The 25,128-nt window shown below is 38.0% G+C and overlaps 1 protein-coding gene across 1 annotated transcript; it reads right to left on the minus strand.

Moving 5' to 3' along the window:
• Window positions 1-3,494: 3,494 nt before the first annotated feature.
• LOC109215801 (putative pentatricopeptide repeat-containing protein At5g59200, chloroplastic) lies at window positions 3,495-5,593 on the minus strand. Its single transcript, XM_019379911.1, has one exon. The coding sequence runs from the start codon at window positions 5,407-5,409 to the stop codon at window positions 3,526-3,528; it is 1,884 nt and encodes a 627-aa protein (XP_019235456.1). The 5' UTR covers window positions 5,410-5,593; the 3' UTR covers window positions 3,495-3,525.
• Window positions 5,594-25,128: the final 19,535 nt, after the last annotated feature.

Genomic DNA, 25,128 nt, shown 5'->3' on the forward strand with positions numbered 1-25,128 from the left:
TCATCTTTGGAATTTTTGAATTGCATTGGCTTTTACTTGGGCACCAAGTCACAAAATGAGGGACTAAAGGGCAAAAACAAAATGTGAGGATGCCCTACTTTCTTGTCTATAAAAGGCATCAAAAACTCCATCTTCTTCACGAGATAAATCCATTAATATCACCTTAAGACCAGCAATGAACGACTCTTGAAAACCAGTCCAAACCCAGCTGAAAGTCACCCTAAAACACCACCTGAAACACATTAAACCAACGGGAATAAAAATCAACTCGAAGCCATCAACCTCCAAACCTCGTCGTATTTCGTTGTTGCTCGTTCTTCATCCTCTAACACGAGAATATAGCATGTCGACCTAGGTTCCCAACGAGTCCGAGTCGAAGTGTTCCGGCGAGCTTTCCGACAGATTCGTGGTTCCATTGAGTTTGTCCCCTGTCCAAAATACGTTGGAGTCGATCCAAGGAATGCGCTGAGTTACGAGATTTTCCGGTGAGTTTTCCATGTTCTAGTCGCGATTTTGCTCGTTGTTGAGTTTCACAATAATAAAAGTCAGATCCTTCATTTGAGTTCTACTCTTCGTCTTTGTTNGGGACACTATTTTCGGGGTCAGTTGGCAAATTGACGTTGATGGCCACCTGCGAGTTAGCATTGACCGGATCGACAACTGGGACACCGTTGGGATTAGCAAAGGGCACCTTGTTACTAGGCACCAAATTATTATTTTCACCGTGATGGCCTGACTCAGCGTCAATGTTCAAATGAGCAGACTGAGAATTTGACATTTTTGGGCTGACCTGAAATCAAGACTTCAAAGAACAAGCGTAAAATAGGGTGTGTTGTGGAGATTCGTATCAAATTATCACTATTATCCTTAGCCTCACGGTGGGCGCCAAACTATTTACCCCAAAATTAAATAATAATAAATTTATAGGTGATTTTAAGGATATGAGATTTAATCTAACACGGACAATTAAGAATATCAAATAAATGAGTTAAAAATGAAATAAACGTTCAAACTAGTTGCAATTTTATGGTTAAGTCTGAGCTTGGATCGCCCAATAACCTCGTCCTCGATTGGACCCTCGGTTCAACCCAGTCATGAGGGAAGAACATAGCAAATGAGCAAAGACTTTTATAATAGCTAAAAGACAGAGAATAAACTTGTATTGCTTTGATTTGCGTGCTACATTCTGTCTTACAAAAGAAAAACTTCCCATTTATAATTAAGGGAAGTTTCATCCCTAGTACAAAAGGTAAAAATCTTCTCTTCCCAGTAATTACTGATCCATAATCGACATCGAGCGAGATTCGCGCCGTGATATCCGATTGGGCGTGAATATCATGGCCCTCTATTCGTAACTGTTCACCGTATTTCCCGAAGTCTCAGAGCTCATTCTTGGCCCGTCGCTTTACCGTACCCGAGGTCAAGCACATGTTCATTCTCCCTAGATCGGATACGAAGGGTCTTTAACCTCGACTACAATCTCGTGCGTCCGTGCCCTTCCTCTGTTTTCTCACCGGGAAATCGGGGTTGACGTTACCCCCGATTTTAGCCGTACACAGATCTCATTTTGAGACGAATTAAAGAACTTTAATACTATATAGTATGAACAGATTTGAACTTTAACATAGCAATACACGACATTCCATTTAGTTTATGCAACTAGCCAAAAGGATTTCCAGAAGCAAGCCATTAGTTAGCAGATTAATAAATTGTGTGGAGCTTGGCAATTAAAAGTTGTGATTAACTGATTATGATCAATTGGTCATCCCTTCCTCTGAAATTTATATTGCTAGTAATATCTTACTAATTGATGGAAAAGTTACTGGTTTTACATGGCAGTGATGAAATGAAATGAAAAGCAGGAAAAAATGGCATTATCACATGTCAAACAGCTTACATCAAGCATAAGATAGTCCGAGATGATGTATAAAGCTTTACAACATTGCGATAGGCAAAACTTTACAAAATGATGGAACCAAAGAACATAAATAGATATGAACATCCAATGATCCCAAGAGAAAGTTGCAGATGAAATCCTAGAATAAATATGTCCATGTAGGTCAATGCCTATGCTCCTTTCTCCTAATACATTTGCAAACCACCAGAAGCAATTGATAATGCAAAATTATATTTAGCATGTAATCCTACAGTAAAAGGTAAAATGTCGAGAGAAAGAGAGACAGACAGATCAGATATTCTTACACTTCTTAGCTCTCAGGAGACTGGAAGAATCTGAACAATCAACAAACCAAGAACCTTTATAAACATTTTTAGAAACCTTGCGCAATTCAGGTGTGACAACTAACACTCTCCTGCGTGTATGTAACCCAATTTTGAAGTTCAAATGTTAACTTGCAGATGTGGAAATAGAGACTGTGATACCATATGAAAGAATCTGAACATGCAACCAAAAACCTTAAAACAACGAGTACTGAGTAGAGTAACCTAAGATATTTATAAACCCTTCTGGAAGCGTTACCAACTATAGATAAGTCTAACTACACCTGACAACTATATAACTCAACAGGGACACAACTATAATTAGGTGGTGTGAATTAATGTTGTAAATTCAACAAGGACAATGATAAGGAGCTATCTGGAAGTATTTCTCAGACCGAACTCTTTCCTATTATAAAATGGAAAGCATAGTTCAATCAAGAAGCATATAAATAAAGTATTTGAACTGTTTTAGCAATGTCAAAGTTAGGTCTACATGTATTCATACAAATTAGCTTGCTTAGTATTTTTGGATAAAGAGATCTGAGTCTTCATAATAATGTCCAAGCCTCAACCAATTAGGTGAACAGTTGCTCATATTTCAACCACAAACTACACGAAAAACATTAACTCCAATGTCCTCTTTGCATGCTTTGATACCCCAAAACAAGGATACTCCAATCTTGAATACTATCTCAAAATGAATTTAACCTGGCATGTACCATAGTTGCAGTGGAAATGCTAAAATTTGACAAAGCTAATCAGCACATAGTTATCTTGATAAAACATGCAAAGGAATGAGACAATTTATATGCAAGTAAAGATATTCATCTAGTCATGCTAAGGCATTGTGATGATATATATGAATTTTGAACCACATTCATTCATGATGTATTTCTTTTTCTTTAGACACTAGATTATTTGCAGAATTGGATCAGTCACTCAGCCTAGACACCAAGAACCAGAAAATAAGCCATCTTAAGTGAGATAGGGTAATTCAAGAAACGAGTAAATGTCAGCCTATTTGTCAGTAACTGAGCACTGTACCATGAGATTCTTCAAGCTAATCTCTTAGACATCTCTCTAATGCAGCACAGAGCTTCTTCTTCTTCTTTTTTTTTTTTTGCAAGCTTTATATTGTGCTCAGTTTATTCACTTTAAGATTGTATATTTAATACAGTAACCTCAGTAATTACAGCTTCCACTCTTACTTCTGTCTTCCTGGATTAATCCTGAGATGGATTCAAAGATGGACATTATCGAAATATAGCATCATATCAAGAACGTAGAGAAAAAAATATGTTATGTTTACCAGTAGTCACCACAAGAACAAACACCATTTTCAAAATGGTGAAACCTATTCCGATCTCTTACAACAATTCTCCTCTGTGTAATCTTAGATATAAGCTTAATAACTGAATGGCAGTCATTGCAAACTCTAAGATTTTTAACAACTCTTATAGTGGTACATGGTTTGGTAGATATCAAACCATAGCATATCGCAAGCCTTTCGCTGTGTATGCTCAAGGCCCACTTTTTCTCATGTTCTTCAATATCTTGTGAGATGACATCGGTTTCTGGAGCATAATCTTCTGATTTCAGCATATCGTTCAGCTCCTTCAGTTTATCGTATATTGCTTCCCTTTCGGGGTGTCTAATGTCTCCCAAAAGGAACTCATGGATCTCATTTTTCACTTCAATTGAACTACAACCTGGTTCCTTTTGGACGCCTTCTTCTCTCAACTTTGCTCTCACTTGTGCTGCTTCCTTAAATTTACCCAGTGATGCATAGACATTAGACAGAAGAATATATGTTCCAGAATCGGCAGCACCATACTGCAGTAGAATTTTTGCAACCCTTTCTCCTAGTTCAAATTTTTTATGAATTCTACAAGCACTTAACAGCGATCCCCAAATTATATTGTCTGGAGCAATATTGGCTCTTTGTATAAAATCATAAGCCTCCTGAAGACGTCCTACACGACCAAGAAGATCAACCATACACCCATAATGTTCAATTCGTCGTTCAATCCCATATTCAGTTTCCATACTTTCAAAGATGTCAAATCCAATGTCCACTAACCCACCATGACTGCATGCATTCAAAACAGCAGAAAATGTTATACTTGTTGGTTTAATTCCTTCATGTATCATTCTTCGGAACATTTTGATAGCCTCTATACTCTTACCATTCAATGCATATCCCACAATCATAGAATTATAAGTGGTCACATCTCTAGCTTCCAAGCCTTCAAAAAGGCTAGCTGCCTCATCAATATCTCCACACCTCGAATACATGTTCACCAAAGCTGAACCAACTATATGATTAACTTCAATGTTGTACTTATCCACATACGAATGAACCCATTTACCAAGTTCTAGTGCTCCCAAGTGCGCACAAGCCGATAGAACGCAAACAATTGTGACTTCATTAGGCTTCACACCTTCCCTCTGCATTTCTCTGAATAACTCCAATGCCATATTCATTTCACCATTTCTAGCTAACCCATCAATCATAGCTGTCCAGCAAACATTATCCTTGGTAGAAACCAGCCGAAATTCATCCATCGCCTCATGCAATAATCCATGATCAAGATAACATGATATCATAACAGTGGAGCCAACAACATCTCTTTGAGGCATTTCATCAAACACCGTCTTTGCTTCACTAAACTCTCCGCATTTTCCATAAAGCTCCACTAGCTTTAACCTCACGAATCTGTCCGAACACAATCCCAATTTCATGGCCTGGCAATGGATTTGTTCACCACTGTTCAAATCGAGAGCAGACCCACATGCTTTCAGGACCAAAGGGATAATATAATTATCAGGTAAAATGAAATCTCTAACCATTTGAAAATAAGTTCTAATTCCATCACCATAAGCACCCGAAGAGATAAACACGTCAATAAAAGCAGTATAGAGAAAAACATTCGGGTTTGAGGTATTTCGAAAGATCTTGGAAGCGTATTCGATAGAGCAGCTTCGAGAACATACTCGAAGAAGCTCGAATAAAATAAAGGGGTCATTTTGATTGCCATTCTTGATTATATGAGCGTGAATTGGAGCTGCCTGTTTTATGCTTTTGGATTTCTGTAATTTGATGAGAAGCTGCTTTCGATCTTGGAAACTGTAAGGATTTGAGTTCAAAAATGGCGGGGACAGATGAGGTGACGCGGTGGCGCCTAGCATGAAGGCAACTTATCCGAAACGAGTAAGGCGATTCTTTTGATTGAAAACAACTGTGTTAAGCATGAGATTAACGTCTTGTTTATTCGTCTTCCATTTTTCATCGTATTTCTTATGTGACAAAGTTACTCTAATGTTCCACTAATCTTGGAACTATATGTGACATTCTTTTTTGCAAGTATCAAATTTTTTTGGTGAGTGTCGAAAAGAAAAGAATGATATATCTTTGCTCATAAGTTATCACATACTTTATGAGTATAAAACAATATAAATAAATCACGGGAAAATCATAGCAAACCGTAATAATCCATTGGACCAAATGAAGGAAACGAAAATAAGTGCTCAACTTTTGGAAGAGAAATATAAAAGCTTGTATNTATATATAGTAATTGATTACTTTATTTGGATTAATAAATATAGATATCGTATAATTAAATATGATAAAAAAAACAACGAAAAATAAATATATAAAAAATAACTAACCATTCAAATTGGGTGGGAGTAGTTTCAAGTTTGAGTTTTTAAATTATTTTAAAATAAAAACCAAAAAAATAATTACCAATAATAAAACGAAAAAAGAGAAGAAAAACTACCCATTCAAATCGGGAAGTAGTTTCAAGTTGGAGTTTTCAAATAATTTTAAAATAAGAAATAAAATAATAAAATAATGAATTACTAATTCAAATTGGGGAGTAGTTTCAAATTGGAGTTTTAAAATTATTTTAAAATAAAAGAACAAAAATCTATTTATATATATAATATAATATAGTATAAATATAGTATATAATATATATAATTGGAGAGTCAAAGAAATCTATAATTATATATATAATAGGAGAGGCAAAGAAATGTTATAATGACAAGTGTCATACTTTCTATTAACAATATAATTATACTAAATATTGGATAATATAATAAATAAAAATACATAACGAAAAAATTATTTGATGACTATATAAGTCCCTTTAATTTAATAGAGATTTTATTTATTAAAATTTAGACAATATCTATTCTATTTATATATAATAGGATAATCAAGTAATTGTAATAATTCCAAATGTAACATCAAAAAATTAACAAAGTGACAAATATTTTTTTAATATCAACCGCGCATCGCGCGGGTACGACTACAGGTTAAACCATAATTTGTTCAAAGTGTGAACACAGAGCAGCATTTGCTTCCGGTTTATCCACGTGTCAGTTTATACAGAACGTGACGTGCTCCTTATAAAAAGAAGTACTTAAATAAACTAATAGTACTTGAATCTTTGATATCGAGGACCACAATCATTCCAATGGCTCGTTTACTAAAAGTAAAAATTACTCCCTCCGCTTCACGATAAGTGTCTAATGCGCTTTTTCATTTTGGATCAAAATAAGTTTCCAGTTATGTAATCAAAAAAGCATTCAATTTATTTTTATAAAATAAAACCTATGTACATATCCCTAAAAAGTTTTCTTACTCCTCAGATTAAATGTTTAATTAGGGATAGTTTAGTCATAGTAGGTATTTTTATATAAAATTTAGTATTTTCTTAATGGACGTACTAAAAGCAAATTAGACACTTATTGTGAACCGGAGGGAGTATAATTTAATGAAACACTTTAAATGGAAGTTTCTTTGCTTCCTATTAAATAAAAAACAAAAATAAAAAGACCCATCAGTTGTTACATTTAACTGCAACGCTACTACCAACCTGAGGTCCTCAACCGACAATACTATTGTTTAATAGTTCTAATTATTAATTAAAACTATGCTCTGAAATCCATTAAACTGGAATCAAGTGTGTTTCTTAACTGTCGAGTCATCAATTTAACATAACTATAGTGATAAACTTTTGGATTTAAATATAAATAAGAAATAAGATGTATAACTTTTTACACTAAACATTTGTTATTTAATAATTATCCAATTAATTTGTAGTTTGACTTTGACAGAGTCAATGATTTTAAAGCACGCAAATCCAGGGATTCCTTAGGATTCGGATTTATCGCTTTCTCTCGTCTACCATATGAGGATTGAGGAGTAGCACTCTTGCCATGTAATAGACGCATTTGAATTGTTGAGAGAGCAAGAAAAAATTTAGCACTGGTAGTTATTTAAATTTAATGATTAAATTAAATTATATTAATTTGATAATTTATGATGAAAATATATATCAATAGTTGATATTAAAATCTAATAAAATATTAATTAAATCTTTTCGAAATATCAGACTCCTGCAGTGTTAGACAATTACTATTCATTGTATCCACTTTTTGGTAGTTCCTCTTATATTGACTCTAAAGTACTATAAGCAAACATTTTATATATATATATATATGTTTGCTCAAAAGTTATCGCATACCTTATGAGTATAAAACAATATAAATAAATCACGGGAAAATCATAGCAAACCGTAATAATCCATTTGACCAAATGAAGGAAACGAAAATAAGTGCTCAACTTTGGGAAGAGAAATATAAAAGCTTTTATTCATAATAGTGCTTTGGTCTGCCTCTCCATGAAGAGGTTCAGAGCCTTACAATAGTATTCCATGTATGTGCATTGTTCTCCCTTTTCTCTCTCCTCTCAATAGTTTTCGAAGAAGGCCCCCCTTTTCCAGGGTTTCCTCTCTTGGTATTTATAGCTGTGAGCTTCGTGAGCTGGCAGTAAGTGGCCGTGACCACGTTGGGGGTTTCGTCTTCATGATGACGGACGGGCCGTGGCCTTGTTGATCTAATCAGGTAAGGGTTGAATATCGTTAATTCTGAGTGGACGTACCTCTAATTAATCACGAATTAGCTTAAGACGGGATTAGCTTCGTTAATTATCGTGGGGTCGGATTCTGACCCATACAATATATATAGTATATATTTAGAGCCTGTTTGGATATAATAATTTTTTCACTTTTTGTAAAAAAAAAAAAAATTTCCTTGAAATCAGTGTTTGGCCATAAAATTTTTCAATTTTCACTTGAAAATGAATTTTGAAAATTTTCGAAAATTTGAAAAAACTCCAAAAAACTATTTTTCAAAGTTTTCACTCAGATCACTTACAAAAATTCAAAAACAACACCAAAATTATATTCATGTCCAAACACAACTCTATTTTTTTTAAATACCATTTTCACTTAATTCTTTTTTTTTTTGGAATTTTAAAATTCTTATGTCCAAACGCGCACTTAATGATGTTTTAATTTTCAATTTTTTATTTTACACTTAATGTTATAATTTATCGCTACATAAATTTTTATGGCTTGTTTACCACATACTTAATGTTATAATTTATCGTTACAATTTTTTATTTTACACTTAATGTTATAATTTATCGCTACATAAATTTTTTATTTTACACTTAATGTTATAATTTATCGCTAACCTTTTAAGTTAAAAGGTTTTTTTTTTCCATTAAATTCGGTATCCAATTAAATATCATCACATAAATTGGGGTGAAGGGAATATTATGATTTTAGTATAAAAAATATAGCCGATACTTAGTTGCTAATATCCATAATCAAATATTCAATAAAAATATAATACTAAATTTTATATCGAGATTAATATCATGTTCCGGATAATCAAACGATCTCGTATAATTTTATGAGTCAAACAAATTTTTTCGAATTTTTTTTTTCGTACTTACTATATTCGATCTTATATAACTTTATTTTCTTATTAGCTCGTCTCAAGAAAGAATGATAATTTTTATTATTTACTAATAATTTAATTTTAAATTTTTTATTTGTCTTATGAAAAAAATTATATAGCCACACAAAACTATTTAAATCAATAAGTTTCAAAAGTCTTATAATCACACAAATATTACAACATGTTTAAATCATAAGTTTCATAATTTTTATTAACTCGGTACTAAATCAAACTCCATCACGTAAATTACATGGACGAAAATAGTATTTTAAGCATATATAGTACTACTACTTATGTGTGTTTTCTAGATATGTAACTTCCATTTTACAAATTAAGAAATTAACACGAAATTCACACGGACAATAGTATAGTCGGAAATTTCGTCAAGGGTGTTCAAACTTCAAACGAGTTAGTAAAAAAAAATTATTTATGAATGGTATACAAAATTTTTTTAGATCATACTACGCAACATTTATAGCTAAATGATGAAGCTAATGTGTATAGGACTTTCTGTTCGTACTTTGTCAAATTCTAGTATAGTTTATGATATCGTCCCACAAAGATTGGAGAATCTAAGCTACATATTTGTAATATTTTAACTACTATTTGAGAAAATCAAATTAATAAAGGTGTGTTTGGGATTATAAATTAAAACAAATTACTTCCGATATATTTATATTTAAAAAGAGTTGGGAAGCGTTGAATTCACTTGATATATCATTACAATAAACCCTCAGTTTTACACGTATTTGTCTAAAAAATAATTGCTTATTGCTAATACAATTATATTTTTACACTAATGAATAAATAAATAATTAACACTCTGTGAGGCTATGTCACGATCCAAAACCAATAATAGGTCGCGATGGCACCTAACGCCGCCATTAAGTAAGCCCACAATTAAACAACAATTTAATTATCCCCTTTTTAACACTTAGGGTGTGTTTGGTATAACGAAAAATATTTTCCAAGAAAATATTTTCTTGGAAAACAAGTAGTAATCTTATTCATTTTCCGGTGTTTGGTACGCAAATTAAGGAAAATGACTTCTCAAGAGTATTCATAAATAATTTAAATATAATAAACATGAAGCGATAAACTTTCAAACTAACAACCTTCCGGACCCACAAGTTTCATAAACTTTCGAACCGCTAAACTTTCAAAACCGCGGAATTTCAAACCCGTAAACTTTATAATTTCTAAACCCGTAAACTTCCAAACACATAAACCTCCGAACTCATAATTTTGGAACTTGTAAAATTTTGAGCCTTTAAACCGATAAATAATAAAATTAAAACTGAAAAATATATTTAAATTTATTTTTTTGGGGGGGGGGGGAGGGGGGGCAGGGCGGGCTGGGGGAGGGGCAGTAAACAAAAAACAGAATTAAATTACAAAAATAGAATTTTTTTTAGTGTGTGGGGAGGGGGGGCGAGGTGAGGGCGAGGTGGGGGGGGTGGTGCAGAAAATGAAAAACGAAATTTGAAATTGAAAAAAAAAGGTAAACTTTTTTTTTTTGCGCGGGGGGGGGGGGGGGTTGAAAAAAAAAAACCTTTTTGGAGAGGGGGTAGGGTGGTTGGTGAAGATGGGGAAGGTTGAGAAGGAGCTTTGGAAATGTTTTCCCTTCTCTTGATAAGGAAAACATTTTCATCCAATTGGAGGAAAATGAATTGATAAGGAAAATGTTTTCCAAAACATTTAAGGCAATCAAACATGGGAAAATTGGAAAACATTTTCCGGAAAATATTTTCCTTCATACCAAACACACCCTTAAAACAAAAGTTTTACTTTTAGAAGAACATAATAAATAAGATTTCATGCAACCGCACATGCTCTTTTCTCAACAAAATGCCATTGTGATAAGTACATCCATTGTAGTGATAGAAATTATAAGTACAACCGTACATGAATGCTAAAAGTCCCCAAAATTCGGTACTACAAGTGCTTGAGCAATCTAGGGAATATACAAAATTAATACAACTACTATCTAAAAGGTAATAGACAGAAATAATAATCAAGGTAGAGGGAGATTCTAGTACTGCGGATCGTAGCAAGGCAAGCATCTCACCACTAAGTCTCCGTAGAAGATCGGTTACGCGCCCGCGTGACCACTGGTAGTACCTGTCTCTGTACCTAGACATCAGTGCAAAAGTGTAGCGTGAGTACGGAAAACAACGCGTACCCTATAAGTATCTAGTCTAACCTCGAAGAAGTAGGGACGATGGATCGACTTGACACTTACTAGAGGTCAAATAATGACGAAAATACATAAAATAAACATGATGAGTGTACAACAAATAGCAATGAAATAAGTAAAAGTAACTACAATAGTTCCGCACACGAGTCTATATCAATTCGCTAAACATGGCATAATCGGCCTTGAAGGCGCTAACTCATTTATTGCCTAACCAATTCCAATTCCAATTATTAAGCACGAAGTCGTCGAGGTGAATGACCCGATCCCATAGGAATAGTGGTACTCAGTATTGCCGAGGCGAATGACCATCCCACAAGAATAGTATTACCAACCTACCGAGGCGAAAGGCCCGATCCCACAAGAGTAGTGTTACCATCATGCCGAGGTGAACGACCCAATCCCATAAGAGTAGAAAAATTTACCTCGCTCGCGGAAATAGTTGTGAGACGAGAAGACACGGATTTATAGTTTGTCAAGTATTTCCCAATTTTTCTAAAGTAGGAAACTAAGTCGATATCTCTAATTAAAATCCTCAACCTCAGTCATAATCAAGATAATACATAGGATATACATGAAATAACACAATTTAAGGCATGATGCGATTTTAAGTCTACTCGGACATATCATGAATATAGATACGTACGGACTCTCGTCACCTCGTGCATACGTAGCTCCCCATAAAAGTAGCACACAACAATTATTATACCTAAGGGGATAATTTCCTCTTACAAGGTTAGGCAAGAGACTTACTATAACGACCCGGCCGGTCGTTTTGAGAATTGTAGCCCCATTCCCCTATTTACTGCTTATTCTATGCTCAGTTATTGTGATGTGACTTGCCAGGATAGTTGGTTTGGTTTCGGGGATGTTTCGGAATGAATTGGGACACTTAGTCCCATGGTCGAAAGAATTGACCGATGTTGACTTATGTGTAAATAAATCCGAAATGGTGTTTTAATCGTTCCGATAGCTCCATATGGTAATTTGTAATTTAGGAGTGTGTTCGGATATTGATTTGGAGGTCTGTAGGTGATTTTGACCTGAAATGGCGAAAGTTGGAAAAATAGAAGTTTGGAGAGTTGAGAAGCTTGATCGAGAGTTGACTTTGTGCTTACCGAGCTCAGATTTTGGTTTTGAATGTTGAAATAAGTCTGTTGTGTCATTTATGACTTGTTTGCAAAATTTGAGGTTATTCGGAGTTTATTTGATAGGTTTCGGCATCGATTGTAGAAGTTGGAATTCATTAATTTTCATTAGGCTTGAATTGGGGTGCAATTCATATTTTTGATGTTGTTTGATGTGATTTGAGGCCTCGACTAAGTTCGTATTGTATTTTGGGACTTGTTGGTATGTTTAGTTGAGGTCCCGGGGCCTCAAGTGGATTTCAGATGGTTAACGGATCGAATTTGGCTTAAGTGTTATGCTGAGGTGCTTCAGGTCTAGTGTCATCGCACCTGTCGAGGGATTGGCCGCAGGTGCAGAGCCGCAGAAGCAGCTAGGATTCCGCAGATGCAAAAAGGAATATTCGCAGATGCATATGCGCATCTGCGTATGATCGACCGCAGAAATGTAAGTGGACAGGAGGCTGTGGAGTCGCAGAAGCGAGGGGTTGTTCGCAGATGCGGTCCCGTAGATGCGAAGCTGGGACCGTAGGTGCGCGAGGTCAGCTGTTTAGTGGGCTTCGCACAAGTGTGATTTTCTCCGCAAAAGCGTGATCGCAGGTGTGAGCCCAGGTTTCGTAGGTGCGGATTGCCTAGGCAATGTATAAGATTGAAGGGTTCCGAGATTTTTATTCATTTTTAGACTTTGGGAGCTCAGATTAAGGCAATTTTTAAGGGGTTTTTGCTCTATTTTAAGAGGTAAGCAACTTTTGGTCATTTTTATCTAATTATATTGAATACCATTGAATTTCCCACCTAGTTTATGTGTTTTTGAGGTGGAATCTTGGGAATTTTGACCCATGTGTTGGAGAGTAAAAATTGGAGGTTTGAGTGACTATTTGGAGTTAGAATTCGGTAATTTTGGTATGGTTGGACTCGTGGTTTAATGAGTGTTGGATTTTATAACTTTTGTTGGATTCCGAGACGTGGGGCCGGGGTTGACCTTTTGAGTTGACTTTTTAACTTTTGCTTAAGAACTTAGCTTTTTCATATGGAATTGATTCCTATAGCTTGAGTTGATTGTATCGAGTTGTTGGAGGCTATATTCGAGGCGTTCGGAGGCCGATTCACGAGGCAAGGATTATTGGAGACTGTTTGAGGTAAGTAACACTTCTAAACTTGGTTCTGGGGATATGAATCCCTGAATTTCATGTTATGTGATTGGTGTTGAGGTGAGGGGCGTGTGGGCTTGCACCATAGTAATTGTGATCCGGTCGATTCCGTGGTACTGTGTAGTCATCAAACCTTGTTGTTATTCATGTGATCTCTATGTGTTATAGTAATTGAGCTACAAATTCATTTTAGAAATCATGTTTGGCTATATGCTTATCCGGTTGAGACCCACTAGGGTTATTTCTGCTGTTGAATTAATTGCTTAGATGGCAAATTTTGTACGCAGTCACATCCATCATTTGCATATTATATCTCAGTCTCTGTTATTGTTTATTGTTGTGTTATATATCATTGTTTTGGCTAATTGGCATGAGATTTTTGAGCCCGAGAGACTGGAGAGTGATGACTGGGTTGGGGCCTGAGAGCTATGTTGTGAGTGAGATTTGCGACTGAGTGTGATGAGCGAGAATTGAGGTAGTTAGATTAAGTACTCTGAGAGTGTGAGTACGTGAGATTTTCATTGTGTTGCATCACATACGATATGCACATTTTCATGTAGATATAGAGATGTAATATTCCTCATATCAGTCATTGGCATATTTTATCTATATTGAGCTTAATTGTTAAACCTAGAAGCATGTCTACATTTCCTGTACTATGTACTAACAGATTATAAGTTTCTCTGAGATATTATGGTCATATTACCTGTCATTTATGTACTGTCAAACTCCGTATATGGACTATTGGTTGAGCTCGTCACTGCTTTCAGCCCAAAGGTTAGTTTTGTTACTTATTGAGTACATTGGTTGGTCGTACTCATACTACACTTTGTACTTCGTGTGCAGTCCAGGTATTTTCGGGCACGAAGGTTGCTAGTGTTGGAGCTTATTCAGTTTGGAGATCATAGAGGTAGCTGCCCTGGCGTCCGCAGACCTTGACTCTCCACCTTTATCATTTAGTTTTATTTATACTGTTCTACCTTCCTTTGACAGTGTTTCAGACCATGTTATTGTATAAATGCTCATGTACTCAGTGACACATGGATTTTGGGGGATATTGTATTGAGTCGCGGTATTTTCTTATCAATATTTATGAGATTTTTCTCTTGAACTTATATTACTATGCTTTTTCCAAATTTAGAGATGTGTGATTTTATTGTGAATGTCGGCTTGCCTAGTATTGTGATAGCGCCATCACGACATGTGAGATTTGGGTCGTGATACTTACCTTGGTTCCAAGTCCTCAATCCGACTCTTCAACCTCACCAGAACTCCTCAAACGACGTCAAAGGCTCCAAAACTAATCAGAAGTCATATAAATTAATAAATGTATGCTCGAAAGTTCATAATTTAGCATTATAGTTGTTACCCGACCCAACTCAGAAGATTCTTAAAATTTACCCCAAGCCAACGTGCCCGGATTCCAAATTTTTCGAATATAAATGTTACCCATGACCTCCTGAACTCAAATATATAATTTTTTCCTATTTCCACCACCAAATCCGTGATCAAATCTCAATTTTACTTAAGGTTCTTCACAAAATCTCACAAGTTTCACTAATTTTCCATGTTTAATGTACCTCTGATCCGCGTAATTAACTTAAAAATGGGTGGAGTTTACTTACCTTGTGTTGTTGATGAGAATCCCCGTCAAAAGTTCTCTCAAAATCGCCCAAGACCAAGTGAAAGTGTGTGGAAAATAGCCTAAGTCCTGTATTAAATGCACTCACTGCCCAACAATTTCCGCGCCTACGGTCACTTAACCGCATTTTCGGAACCACACGTGCGGTCAAAATGCCGCATCTGCGATCCCCCACAGCCTCCATCCTCCTCTCTTTTCCGGATGATGACACGCTTCTGCGGACTCCCTCCGCTTTTGCAGACTTCCTTCGCTCCTGCGATCCCAACTAGCCTACCCACCTTCGCACATGAGGAGCCTTCAGTGCATCCGTGGACGTACAGATGCGGAACAAACCTCGCACCTGTGGCTACCCAACTCCAACCAAAGTCCGCAGCTGCAACCACAGGGTTATTTCTGCGTGCTCGCACCTACGGCCATTTCCCTCGCAGGTGTGATTGCACCAGATCTGAAGCCACCAGCAGTCCCTGATACGTGGGGATTTTGACTACTTATTAGCGCCTTTTAGCTTTTGTTTTAGTATAAAAGCGTTCAATTGTGTTCTCGAAAACTGATGAAATGTGCTTAATTGCAGAAATATTAGAAAGTGAACTCCCGAGATGAAATCCAACTCAAGAAGGAGTAATCTAAACTCAAGGATATAAAAAGGGCACATAAGCTCAGAAGTGCGGACCGCAGAATATCATCTGCGGCCGCGGAGTGTGAAGGAAAGGCAGAAGAAAAAGTTGCAAAGTGTGGTCCGCACATGAATTCTGCGGCCGCAGAAGCTGGGTCAAGAGCAAAGTTCAGAGAGGCTGTATTTCAAGACCATGAAAAGTGCGGACCGCACAATTATTGTGTAGCCGCAGAAGAAGAGCTATGCGGCCGCAGTTAAAATTGTGCGAACCGTAGAAAGAGTGCAGTGTGGCCGCAATCTAGAATTATGAGACCGCAAATTTCCAATCCTGACAAGCTGAAGAAAAGTTCGGATCGCACATGGAATTCTGCGGCCGCAGAACCTCCGAAAGGGCATTTTTGTCCGAAATTTCTAGCCATGTATAAACAGAAGAGTTTCACTTTTTAGGTTAATTTTTGACATCAGCAGCTACAGTATCCGTTTCTCCTTACTTCTTTTAATAGCTTTTCATCTTTTGATTTATTTTAACATAGATTTTGTCATTTTGAATTTACAATATGAGTTTAATTAGCATCTCTTCTTCTATTTCTTCAATTTCAAGCATGAGTAGCTAGACTTTTACTAGGGTTGTGGCCCAACTCTAATGTATAAACCTTATGGGTGTTTGATTTAGTGCTTGTTTATGGTTTGGATGTTTATTATTTAGCCTTGTTCATGCTTTAATTTGTGGAATTAATGGTTGAAAACATTAGTTCATGCCTCCTTGACTTAGTCTCTACTTGAGAAAGAGAGACTTAGTCTAGGAAAACTTGGCTGGGTCAATTGAGAAATTGATAATTCCAATTAAAGGGTTAAACCTAGAGATAGTAATAACCCGACTTGAGCTTTTATCAACTATTTTGTGCAATACCAATTTGGACTTGAGAAAATCAAATTGGGCAAAATCACTCTCTGACCGGGAGGTATTGAGTGGGTAATTGAGTGTTGATATCTATAATACACCCTGACCAACAAAACAAGCATTAAGGTTTATATACCATTAGGAAAACACCTAGGTGATGGTCATGGCCCTAAGCTTTTTACAAAACTTGAAAAACAACAAAAATAATTTCTTAGTTTCATTTATTAATCTTGCAATCTTAGATTAAAATTGATATAGAACAAACACCAATTTGTGAAAGTATAAATTGAGATAGTTTACACTCATACACTCCAATCTATACTCCTAAATCCCACGTATAGCTCCCTGTGGAATTCGACCCCAACTCCTTGTTGGGTATTACTATTGCAATCGACCGTTTCATAACCTTGAATAGAGGTGTCACTTGTACGAGATCAATTTTTGGCACCGTTGCCGGGGATCTAAAAACATATTTAGCTATATATTTGGTTTTGTATGTGAATTGTCTTTTTTTCCTTCCGTGTTACTAATTTTTATGAAACAATTGTAGGTGCAACAATGGCAAAATAACAATGATCAACTCGGAAACATTCCTTTAGGGGATGTGGACGTTGAAGATGACCAAGTTGAAGAGGTTCCTCTTGAACCTCAAGCAAATAGAAGAGGCCGAGCGCCTCAAGACAACGTCCCAGTTCCACCCTACCTCCACCAAGAGCAGCTACACATCGGGTGTTGCCGAATGAAGGGTATGAAAGTGCCATAGTCCTGCCCCGCATTAGGGCGAGCAACTTTCAAATCACAAATATAATGCTCATATTGCTAGAGCAACGGGGATTCTTCACCAGGGCTCCAAGTCAAAATGCATAAAAACACTTGAAGGGGTTTGTGGACACTTGTTGGGGGAGTAAACAGACAAACGTCATGGAAGATGCTTTAATGTTAAGTCTATTTCCCTTCTCTCTACAGGGGAAAGCCTTAGATTGGTTGGAAATATTGCCAAATCATTCCATCCATACGTGGGATGAGTTGGCAAAGAAATTTATTTCCAAGTTCTTTTCTCCCGGGCATATGGCTACTCTTATAGACGAGATTCTAGCATTCAAACAAGAGCCCAATGAGCCGTTACATGAGATATGTGAGCGGTATAGGACAATGGTCAAAGAGTGCCCAATAATTACATGACGGAGGCTATGATTCAACAAACTTCCTATCAGGGGATTAATACGACCAATCGGTGTGTGGTAAATCAACTTGCCGGTGGAAATTCCATGACAACAGCGTATACGGAAACTTATGAGATTTTAGATGAAATGGCATACACTACAATTGCGACCTCAAGGTAATCAAGGTAATTGGAATTCTAACAACCAAGGTAATTGGAGTGAAGGCAACAATCAAGGGAACTGGAATAATAACAACAATCAAGGGAACTGGAATAATAACAACAATCAAGGAAATTAGAGTGGTGGAAATAACCAAGGTAATTAGAATGGAAACAACCAAGGATATTGGAGAGGTAACAATCAAGGGGGATGGAACAATAACCAAGGAAATTCGGGGTCGGGTTTTTAAAGGCCCCCGATGTATCAACAACCGAGCAACCTGCCTCCTTATCCTTCCCATGGTTCAAGTTTTTCCAACAATAAAATGGGGCATATTGAGAATATGTTCAAGAAAATGATTGAGAAGAACGCTGATTCTGATGCCCAACTTGCCTCCCACAATACATCAATCCGTAACTTGGAAGTTCAAATAGGGAAAATCTCTCAAGCTCTAAATACTCGTCCTATGGGGGAACTACCAAGTGACACGGTGGTGAACTCAAAGGGTGGGAACAACACGAGACATGCCAGCCATGGTTGTTACTACAAGGAGTGGAAAAGGTGGGAATGCACCTACCTCTAGTCAAAGGAAACTTGTGGATGATAATCAAGTGGTACAAGAAGATGAGACCCCGAACAATATAGTGCAAGCAAATGATGAAGTGCGATTGATAATGATGACAATGTGGAAGAGACTCAAGAGGAAGTGAACCCATCTAGGGACCACGTTGTTGACATACCGGGACTGGTAGTGCAAAATGCCTAGGCACCGTTGCCTAAGCCTCCTCCACCATATCCTCAAAGGCTTGCCAAGAAAAATGGAGAGAATCAATTCAAAAAGTTCATTGACATGATGAAGAGTCTATCGATCAATGTGCCATTGGTTGAAGCTTTGGAGCAAATGCCCGGTTATGCAAAGTTTATGAAGGATTTGGTGACAAAGAAGCGATCGATGAATTTTGAAACTATCAAAGTCACTCATAGAGTGAGTGCAATTGTGCACTCAATGGCTCCTAAATTGGAAGATCCCGGTGCTTTCATGATTCCTTGTACAATTGGAAGTGTCGAGTTTGCAAAAGCCCTTTGTGATCTCGGGGCAAGTATAAATTTGATGCCCTATTCGGTTTTCAAGACTTTGGGAATTTCACAAGAAAGATCCACATCTATGAGATTACAAATGACTGATCGTACCATGAAGAGACCATTGGGAGTGATTGAAGATGTATTGGTTCGTGTTGATAAATTTATTCTTCTGGCGGATTTTGTCATTCTTGATTGTGAGGTTGACTATGGGGTGCCGATTATTCTTGGTAGATCTTTCCTTGCTAAGGGAAAGGCTCTTGTTGATGTGGAAGCCAGGGAACTTACCTTTCGGGTTGGTGATGAAAAAGTGGTTTTCCATGTGTGTAAGTCCATGAGGCAACCTAATGGAAATGAGGTATGCTCTTTAGTGGACTTGGTGACTGATGCACCCTCTAATCAATACTGCGCGATAATCCTTCATAACTATCTTAGCAACCTGTTCATAACCTCGAAGCCCTTAAGTTGGGCCCTTCAGTATAAATAGTACATGTGGGGCTACTGTTCGACTTTTTCCCTCTTTGAGCTCAAAAAATCATAAAATTAAATTTCTTGCTAAAGTAGCTGTTCTCAAGCCTAACAACTGTGATCACTCATCTACATTGCTTCAAATCTGGTACGCTCCAACTACTTATAGAATTGTTAAATTTTTTAGTTTAGTTTAGTTGTTAGTTATTTTAGGCCATTTGTCATTAGAAGTCAATTTTACAACCATGTGGGGTTTCAATTGTGTAGGTAAATTGATAATTGCTCTATGGGGGATGGGTTACTTGATTTTCATGCTTCTATATTAATACTATGCCGAATTTGTGCAAAACTTGAAAACCTTAGACCTCTGTTCGTAAAAAATTTGAAATCTGCGGCGACAGAAGAAATTGTGCAGTCCGCAGAAATTGAGATTAGGGCAACTGGTCAAGCATGAATCTGCGAACCGCACTTGAAATTGTGCGGACCGCAGAAATTCCATCGCTGCAGCATAAAAGTGTGTGCGGCTGCAGAACTACCTTTTCTGTATATTTATAGAGTCGACATTTTAAAATATCCAATGTGCGTCCGAAGCAATAATTGTGCGGACCGCACTTCAGATGTGCGGTCGCACTAAAAATTGTGCGGACCACAGTTCTTTCTCTACGGTCGCAGTGAAAATTTTGCAGTCCATAAAACCCAGCTTGCGGCCGCACTTGTAATTGTGCAGACCGCACTTTCTTACCCTGCAAACATGTTTTATACTGTGAATGTCTGTTTATCTGCACTTGAACTAGAACTGTCTCCTGTTGTTGCTTGGTACAGATAATGGTTAGATCTTGAGGCCGTGGTGATACATCAAAGAGGAGGGGTGAACCTTCCAGAGGCCGAGGTAAAAGTGCCTTACCCCTCGCCCTTCAAAATATATTATAACCACGAAGGCTACAACCGGCCTAGGTAGAAATGCAGAGCCCGTCGAATCCAGTTCTTATGTCCCGTCTATGGAGGCGTTGGAGGGCAACTCGGTTGAAGAGCAGAATGTCCAATCAAAGCCTCCAGCACAGTTTCAACTCCATGACGAGCCTTCCACCTCTGAGAGCACTTCTGAGGGTTCATGTGTTGGTCAAGCTTCGGAGCCCTCATCTATACCTACCCCCGATGCACCAACTGCTATAGTGGATGTTGATGGTATTTCGGATAATGGCTGAGGGGGTGATACCACAGTTGTCGGCCTTGAGAGGTTGAAGAAGAAAGAGGTATGGGAAGATAGGTTCGTTAGTCTGGCTGCCTTCACGAGTATTTGAGAGTGGTGGCCGGTGAGATCGCTCACTCTTGAGCGTCAGTTCAATTCTAAAGACCTTGATAAATACAACCCGACAGTGTTGAGAAAGTTCCGGGAGCGGAAGGGGTGGATGTGGTTCACCCAGAGTGTGGTAGATGCCAAGGAATACCTCGTCCGGGAATTTTGCGCCAATGTGGCGCATATAAACAAAGGGACCAAGGTAACAAAAGTGAGAATTCTAAAGGTGAGATTTGACCAAAACATCCCGAACACTTATTTAGGGTTTGAGGATTTAGAGCATGTGCAATACCTGGAAAAGCTACCACTGGGAGATGCAGCTCGCCCGTGGCTAGATGAAATTCTTGCAGCTCCGGGCCGCCTCCACCATGGATCATAGCAGGGGTTCATATTCAGCGGAACACCCTAAACTTTGAGGCAAGGGGATGGCAGACATTCGTGTATAGTAGACTAGACCCGTGCCAAAATAAAACAAATCTTCCGATTCTGCGGGCAGTGTTAGTTGCCTCTATTATGGCCGGATACCCGATCAATGTGGGTGTTGTGATGTTGGCCAACATGTCTATGGTCGCTAGGCAAGCTGACACCTCCTACCCGTCTCCCAACACTATCACTGAGTACCTTACGAATGTGCGGGTGGAGCCGAGGGATTTAAACACGAATGTTCAGGCTAAGAAGCCCTTCTTATGGTATTCCTTAATGGATGCACACAACCCTAAGAGAAAGGGTTAGCCCACTACCACCATTGGCCAGTCTGATGAGCCATCGGTGGTACCTGCACGGACAGCTGATATTCCATCCACTTCAGTAGAGCCTTCAGACAGTACAGTTGCCATGCCACCACCTTCAGCCTCAGTGACTTCCACCCTGGCTTTGAAGCCGGTACTTGTGCCCATTCATCCACTATCTGCGTTGCGAGTCTCCCAGACACCGGCAAGCCTCAGCAACTAGATGCAGATAGCCACTGCAAAGCTGTCTGACATATCCAGTACTGTTGCAATGTAGTCATCCATTCCGGCACACCAGGTTCCTCCGATAGTGGAGGAGACATTGAAGAAGCTCTTGGAGAACCAGACCACCATAATGAACACCTTGGTAGCATATGGAATTGAGGAGCTGGGAAAGCAGGTAAAGGAAATGAGAAAATCCCAAGCGTCCAAGAAATCAGTTGACATGCTGAGGTGAGAGATGACCAAGATAGCAGTAGCTGGTGATCTTCCATTTGGCATGTTTATGGAGTCATATCCACCAGCACCAGTAGATCCATCAGCACCATCAGCTCCAGTGGCACCAGCTGGCCAGTTTGAGGAGCCAGACCTGGATGTCGGCACTGCCCAAGCGGTGTTCCAGATGTTCACCGACCAAGCTACTCCTAGAGTCGAGGATGATGAGATACAATTAGAGGAGACTGAGGGCGGTGAAGCTTCTATGGACACAGAGATGTCCAAGGCCACATAGGGAGCCTTTGATAAGATGGTATTTTACCAACTTATCTTGTCTTTAAACCTATACTTTTGCTATATTTAAATGATAAAATCGTTTATTTGATGTCATTTACTTCTATTTTACAGGTTGTATGTGTTTTGGAAGTAATGGTGAAGAAACCAAGTGAAAACAAGTCAAAAAGGAGCTAAAATGGAAAAATTGACAACTGCCAGCGATTAAACTATGCAATCGCAGGGAATTCTATGCGATCGCATAAGTCAACAATAGCAATGCATTGCGAACGCGGGTAAATATGTGCGAACGCATAGAAGGAAGCCTGGTCAGCGGTTGGTCAACTAAGCTATGCGAATGCAGGACACTGTACGCGATCGCATAGCTTGGAGAAATCATTCTCTGCGATCGCGGCTGCACTGTTGCGAACGCATAGTGTATTTTCTGGGTAGTTTTGGGCAAAAATGGAATTTCACGTTTGTAATCCCCAAACCATTTTTATACACGACCTAGCAGAATATCTGGACATCTTTGGCTTATTTTCAGTTCCTAGAACTAGAGAGAACAAGTATTGAAGCTAGGGTTTTGCACACACACTTGGGTTTTGAAGATTTCAAGCTTGTGGTTAAGATTTTCTTACCCATTTATGTTTATTTCTTCATTTCCTCGCTTTGTATTGTATATCTAAGTGTGTAGTATTTTATCCAACACTTGAATCTTGTTTATGGAAATATTCTTGTTTGAAGTGTGGATTAAATACCTTGTTGTGCTTATGTATTGAATGATTTTTATCCTTTTACGAAGTGAGTTATTGTTTCTTTAATTATTCTTGTTCTTTAATGTTTCCAAAAGGATTATCTTACCCTAGGACTCGCCCATTAACTCCGAGTTAATTTTGGTAAAGATAATTTGGGGTTGGGAAAGATTAATTAAGAAGAACTTGAGGCCTTTACCCTCATTTTATAGATTCTACCTAGGGATAGGATTGAACTACTTGTAGCCATATTCGGGAGTGCTTAATCTCTTAATTGTTTTAGGGATAATTCAATTAGGAAGTCTTGTTAGTGTTTGGAAGAAGCTAATATAGAATTATTACCCGTGGCTAATTAACATAAACTCGCTCATATTTGTAAAATCATGAAATACATTGATCGTTACTTGAGTGTAATTCCCGGTGCATCCATACTTGTAGCCATTGATCATTTTACTTGCTTTCTAGGTTAGTTTACATTTCTGCATTTAGATATAAAACATTTTCCAAAAACCAAATTCTTAGTGTTTGGCTTTGCGCGATAAGTGACAATTCTCTTACATTCCTAATCGCCTACATATTGTTCTCTGTGGGATTCGACCCCGACTCATAGTTGAGTAAATTATATTGCATGCGACCGTGTCCATTTACTTTTTAGTAGTGGATTTGGACGTCATCAAAATTGGCGCCGTTGCCGGGGAACAATTTGGCGTAATTTAGGTTGTTTGAGAAATAAGCGTAAGTGCTTTGGTACAAACTTGTGAATATTTGTGTAATTATTTTTCTTACCTTGGTCTATTTTTCTTGTTTGTTTCTTGTTTATTTTCTTATTTTTGAAAAATGGCATCATATAATGAAAATCGTTCAGATGGTAGTTGTTCATACTTTGATGACCCTTGTCCTTATTGTGGAGGACCACAGTCGTGGCAAAATTGTTTAAATTCTCCCGGGGGTGGATTGTGTGCACAATCTCAAACCCATGAGTGGAGTATTTGTGATAAGTGTGGTTTTCAAAATGGTCATTGGGATGATTGTGCTTATTTGTCCTTCCCTTCCCCAAGCCCCCGCTATGATGATTTTACTTTTTGTGATGAAAATTATAGGGCTATGGAGGTAGAAGAAGTTGAGCATGGCCGAAATGGAGAGTTCAAGCTCATATTGGAGTGCTTACTTGAAGGAGGAAACAAAGAACAAAGTGCCTTGGAGGAGCTTTTGGAGAATAGTCTCCAAAATGACTTGGCACTTGAAAGGTTGCACTCACAAATGGGGGAAATGCTTGAAGCTTTGGAGGTCCAAAAATCCTCGGAAGTTGATGATAGCCAAGAATTGTCCTTAGATGTGGAAGCCGAAAATCCTTCCTTGGCACTTGATCAAAACCAAGACAAACTCTCAAATGCTCAAACTGAGAAGATGATGCTCATGTTGGAGACCATTCTTGAAAATGAGGAGAAGCACAACTTTGCACTCGAGGACTTGAAACAAGGCTTGACTCACAATGATGAACATATCCACACCTTGGAAGAGCAAACGAGAATATTGGTTGAGGCTCACTATGCCCACCAACTTGAGAGTGTGGAAGGAAGTCAAGAAGAGTCCAATTCCGAGGAAGAAAGTGAGCTTTACTTTGAGGATTCAAGAATTGAACATCCGCCAACGGACTCCATGAGTGTTAGTGATGCCGAGAAAAATATGAAATTAGAGTCAACCGGTGTAAATGAAAATTTGGTTGAAATTGACTCTAGTTGGGGGGAATAAGAGGATGTCAAAATCTGGGAAAAATTGCAAGTTGGAGGTTTGAAGTCACATTCCAAGCATTTTTCAACATTTGAATTGTGTGGTGATATGGGAATTGAACTACACGAGTCAATGAGGGATTGCGAGGAGGAAAGGCAGCAACCATACATCTTACAATTTGAGGGAACAAGAAAGCAAAATGACATTCCTCACATGAGAGCCAAGAAGTGCAAAATAAAGAATTTAAGGCTTGGCTTGATCAAAAACTTACCACCCCTCATCGCTCGTGGTCACAAGCTTGATTCCAAGCTAGGTGCCCAGTTCATATCATCTAAGTGGCGAGAAAAGTGGTAAAGTTGAGTTGCGTCGTGCCACGAC

The sequence above is a fragment of the Nicotiana attenuata genome, unplaced genomic scaffold (assembly GCF_001879085.1).
Source record: "Nicotiana attenuata strain UT unplaced genomic scaffold, NIATTr2, whole genome shotgun sequence".
NCBI lineage: Eukaryota > Viridiplantae > Streptophyta > Magnoliopsida > Solanales > Solanaceae > Nicotiana > Nicotiana attenuata.

Bases quoted from the DNA above. Each gene is read 5' to 3' on its own strand.
- LOC109215801 (XM_019379911.1), bottom strand. From the start codon at position 5,409: ATGCTAGGCGCCACCGCGTCACCTCATCTGTCCCCGCCATTTTTGAAC.